Source organism: Fundulus heteroclitus, unplaced genomic scaffold (genome assembly GCF_011125445.2).
Source record: "Fundulus heteroclitus isolate FHET01 unplaced genomic scaffold, MU-UCD_Fhet_4.1 scaffold_76, whole genome shotgun sequence".
Lineage (NCBI taxonomy): Eukaryota > Metazoa > Chordata > Actinopteri > Cyprinodontiformes > Fundulidae > Fundulus > Fundulus heteroclitus.
The window spans coordinates 33086-37908 of NW_023397208.1; the positions used below are offsets into that span (position 1 = coordinate 33086).

A 4823-nucleotide genomic window follows, 5' to 3' on the forward strand; every position below is an offset into this window, starting at 1 on the left:
GATTGTAAACATTTTGAAGATTAAAAAAAAAAAAATCTGAAAATCTCTACATTCATTCCCCTTTACTAATAACCCTAATTAAAATCCAGTGGAAAATTTGGACTTCACCCAAATAATAAATAATCCATCTGATTCATACCATTCTTTGTAAAAGAACTTTAGAGAACAATCAGGTTGATGGAGACCAAGGGACACACAACAAATTTAATGTAGGTTTGGGTTATAAAACAATATTTCGAGCTATTAATAGCTCAATGAGTCCTGTTTCCATCATCTGTGACGGAAAATGAGTATGGTACAATTGATAACCTACCGACACATGGCTGACAAAGTCATTGGCTGACAAGCAAGGAAAACAATAATCAGAGAATCAACCAAGAGGTCTATGGTAACTCTGGAGGAGCTGCAGAGATCCACAGCTCTTATGGAAGAATCAGTTGAAATCACAACTATCATTGATAAATCTAGCCTTTATGGAAGAGAGGGAGAAAGAAGTGTATTACTGACAGAAAGCCACAAGAAGTCTAGATTAGAGTTTATACCAAGACATTTAGGGGTCACAACAAAGATATGGAAGTAGGAGCTCTGGTCACATGAGACCAAAATGTAATATGTTGAGTTATATTTAAAGAGCCAAGCCACCTTGAACACACCATGCCTATGGTGAAACACAGTGATGACAGCATCATGCTATAAGGATATTTTTCTTCAGGAGGAACAACCAAACTTGTCAGAGTGGAATGGAAGATGAACAGAGCTAATCACAGGGAAAGATCTTCCAGATTTCAGCCAAAGCTACAATTACATAGTTTACATCAAAGCAAATTTGCATGTTGGAATGGCCTAATCAAACTCCAGAGCCAAATTCAACTGAGAATCTGTTGCAAGATTTAGAAAAATTAATGATCACAGGTCACTGCTCAAGTCACATTATTCTAGATATTATTCTGTGCACAGCTGGTAGAGACACAGTTCTATAGTTTTGTGGCTACAACAAAGGTTGCTTCTAAAATGTATTGATTCTGGAGGACTGAATATAAATGTTGTTTGTATGCTTTAATTATAAAATGTTTATTCACAAAAACATTACTTTCCTGTCTCTTCACATTTATGCACCGATTTTTGTTGAGCTAGCCTATAAAATCACGACTTAATCTGTCTGTGGTTGAAATTTGACAGAACAGGAAATGATTAGTGGGCCATTAAATCGTTTGCAAGGTACTGTATGTGAAACTGTCTTTAAAGAAACAGTTCACCATAGTAAATTTGATAACGTTTATGGATTTAATGTAATGTCGGCCTTTGGAGTCTTGAATGTTGAGGATAGTGTGATTCAATTGGTTAAAAAGAAAGAATCTGAGGAATTATTAATGAGAAAATGAATATTAAAACATTACTTGGGCTTCAGACTGTTGCCTGGGACTATCCGTCACACTACTGGGCCAAGGCTTGACCATTCTTCTTTTCTTTTTGATTCTTTTCTGTGTGTGTTTAAGAAGCCATGGATATTAGAAAGACCATTCTCTGCCTTTGTTTTATTTAGTGGTAATGGAACGGAGGACCCAGAAATATCGTTTCTGTGGCGAGAAGGCGAAAGAGGAAGAAAACATGAGAGTAAAGGCTAGAAAGAGATTAATATACAGGCTTCTCTCCTTCTAACCACAGAGTGGGCATAAACAGCCCAGCGTCTCATTGATGTCAGCTGTAGCTGTGCCTATCCTTTATTTTTCAGTTTGGTTTGGACAGAGCAGGCGGCCTGGTCTGCAGGAGTTGGGAGGACATGGCCCAGGCTTTCCCACATCACTCACGGGCCCCTGATAGGCGGTCACACAGGCCCATAATGACAGGGTGAGAGATTTGGTATTAAAGTCGCCTCTGCTGCCTCCTCTGCTCCTGTCTGACGTCAGAATGTTAAATACGGGGATGAGAGCATGGCATGGCCTACGGCATAGGGAGTTAGACCTGTCTTAAGTATAGAGCTTTGTTTGAGAGAAGCCTTGGCTTGGTTCCACAGGACCGTTTCCATGGACCCGCGCTATACACAACAATGGGACATTTGGGATTGGGGTTATACCTTAAAAGAATTGTGATTTGCAATAGCTGTATCGTCAGGGAATGGTGATGGGCGTGTGGGAGGGAGGACTTCTTGAAAACATAATAATCCAGTCTAAGAGCTTGAATTTACTGGGTGGACAGTAAAGTATTTCCCTTCAGATTTAGCTTGTTCAGATGTTGTGGCTTGCCTTTATTAAGTATTAAAACAATAAATCCTACATCCAAAGTGAAGGTGCTTTCCCTGTGTTATGATTTTACAGGTTATGACTAATGAATGGAGAAAACCTGGGGAAGAAAATAAATCTGGAGGCTATTTTTCACAAATGTCATGTGCTCACCAGTAAAAGACCTCATTGTCCGGGCAACTCAACGATACAACCAATACCCAAATTAGATTAGCAACATAAAAGCAGCCGAAAGCTGCACCTGCATCTACAGATCATCGCACCATTGTGGCATTTAAAGAAAAGGCCTCCGTCAAACACGCCCCCCTGACCTTCACTAGCTAACATAAACTAATTAGGGTTGCTCTGAAAGGAATGGTCTGCCATTGGACTAATCAGCTTCCACTGATCTTGACCATGCGATTCTGCTCCAGCCTGTTCTCCCCTCTAGGACCTCATTATCACACGTTTTCAAAGGAGCGCCGTGGCGAACGGAAGAGGGCTGAAAAGATGAAGACATTTGGGAGGTGGTTGTCCAGGAAGGGGGCTTCTCCGGTTCCTCTCTCCTCACATTGGACTCAGAAGGGAAATGTCAAGCGTGAAGCTCGGAGAGTGGTCAGAACTGCTCAGTCCAGTAGGCAGCACAGAGGGGGCCTTTGTCCACCATCACTTAGCACCAATTACAGCCCGTCAAAATAGTTTTTCTGCTGCGGGGCGACGTGTTAATGGGCCCGGTTGGGTGTGAGGAGCGACCTTGTCCACACACACCAACCAGGGGTCAGGGGTAAATAGGGCCCTTTTGATGTGGCGGATGAGATTTTTGCAACCTTTAGCTGCCCAGGGAATGCCAGGACAAAGACGCAGAATGTGATACAATTAGGCGGACAACTAGGCGCAGTGAATGGAGCTGGTCCAAAGAAGTGGGATGGCTACCTTTGCTAGGAACAGATTGGCAGGCCCGTGATGGCCAAACAGGTGCCTCGGAAGGTCAACGCCCCTCCCAAATGCAAAAGAGGACGCAGGTGAGGACACAAACACCAGCCAAACAGGGCTTTTGCTTGAAGTGAGCAGTAATTAAAATCCTGTTGAACAAATGACTGCCCTTCTGGACACAAAGAAGGTCCTTTTGTATTTGTGAAAAGGTCAGAGACCATTCAGTCTTCCGCTGCATTTCCCATCTCTATCCTGACTTGGAGCGGGACTCAAACAGGGGACTGGGCCAGCTTGCCTGCAGGTCGCCCTCAGCTAAACCTGGAAAGGATTCGTTCTACAATATGAGAAACTTAACTTGGCACAAATGATGTCTGACCCACACTGTGTTTAAGTAATCAGCGATTATCTGATTTAAGATGAAAAGATTTTTCATAACTTAGAGCTGTGCGACGTATTTAGTCTTGGCATGTAAGCTTAAAACGAGGCTTACACAGCAACGCACTACAAGTACTCGTTTAGTTTCTTCACAGCTCTATGAGTGAGCACTACAGTTCTTTGAGAAAAACATTAAAAAAAAAAACCTATCTAAACTATACTGAGCAAATTTAACCACATGCAAGCCTGTGGGAACTCGTGGATGACATCCATCTGCCTTCTCCAAAATACTTTCTGAACTTACTGATGTACAGTTCATTACCCTTAGCCAATCCTCCTGGAAGTGGATGTGGTGATCTGGCTCCCAGCTTCATCTACTTAATGTTGAAATAAAGGAGGTGATTGAACTCAGCCTCCAAATTGGATTTGTGTAATCTGCATCGAGTTTGAACATCCTGTGTAAACACAAGCGTGTGCAGATGCCGGAAATGCCACGGCTGGAAACAAAAATGCCCCTAAGTTGACTTTGGCAGAAAATCAGGAAAGTAGAAAGGGGGATGAAGCCTAAATGCAGGCAGGAGTACGTCCATGTTATTTAGAGGGTCAAACCGTGTTTCTAGAATGTCCAAATGAAAGCAAGAAAATGTTATAGATTGATTTAGGGTGATACGATGGGAAGCATTACAATAATGGGTTAGTCATTTTAGTAAGTGTTGTAATTTGTCTTGTAGCAACACCTCACAAAGTACGTCATCTTTTATTTTTATTGTTTATTTTTTTCTTATGAAACAGCTTTGAGAGATCTTACATTTCTAAATCCCATGTTCTCACATTCACTGGGAACAAAGTCTGCAACATCCCCTCATAACCTTTACACCAAATTCAACTTGGCACAATGATGTGGAAGCAAAATTGAAGAAACACAAACATCATTAAGAGTTCATGTGTTTCTGTTAAACAACCCTTTAGTTATACTCTCATTTCCTTAATAGCTTTGCAGCTGGATTTTACCCACGAGCTTACTCACACAGCATTCGCCCCAAACCTGGTTTCTTTAGCTGCTTTTCTCTCAGAAATAATTAAGAATATGACTGAACCTTGATAGGATTAATTTGCCTTACAAAAGCTGCCCCCCCCCAACCCCCCCCTTAGAGCCCGACTCATTAGAGCATGTGTTTTAGGGAAGGGAGGGGAGCAAAGGTCTCTAAAGGTTAATTCCAAATGCATAGCCTCCTTGAAGCGGCATGGCAACATGTCTCCTCCGCTCATAGATCGGGTGCATAATGTCCATCAAGC

At 42.0% G+C, this 4823-nt stretch overlaps 1 protein-coding gene across 1 annotated transcript in view; it reads right to left on the bottom strand.

Moving 5' to 3' along the window:
• The window catches only part of chgb (chromogranin B), a 5299-nt gene extending 3460 nt beyond the window's left edge, over window positions 1–1839 (bottom strand). Inside the window, exon 1 of the mRNA XM_036134202.1 lies at window positions 1809–1839. Within this exon, the coding sequence (XP_035990095.1) occupies window positions 1809–1839 (31 nt within the window). The remainder of the gene's footprint in view (window positions 1–1808) is intronic.
• Between the last annotated feature and the right edge of the window lie 2984 nt (window positions 1840–4823).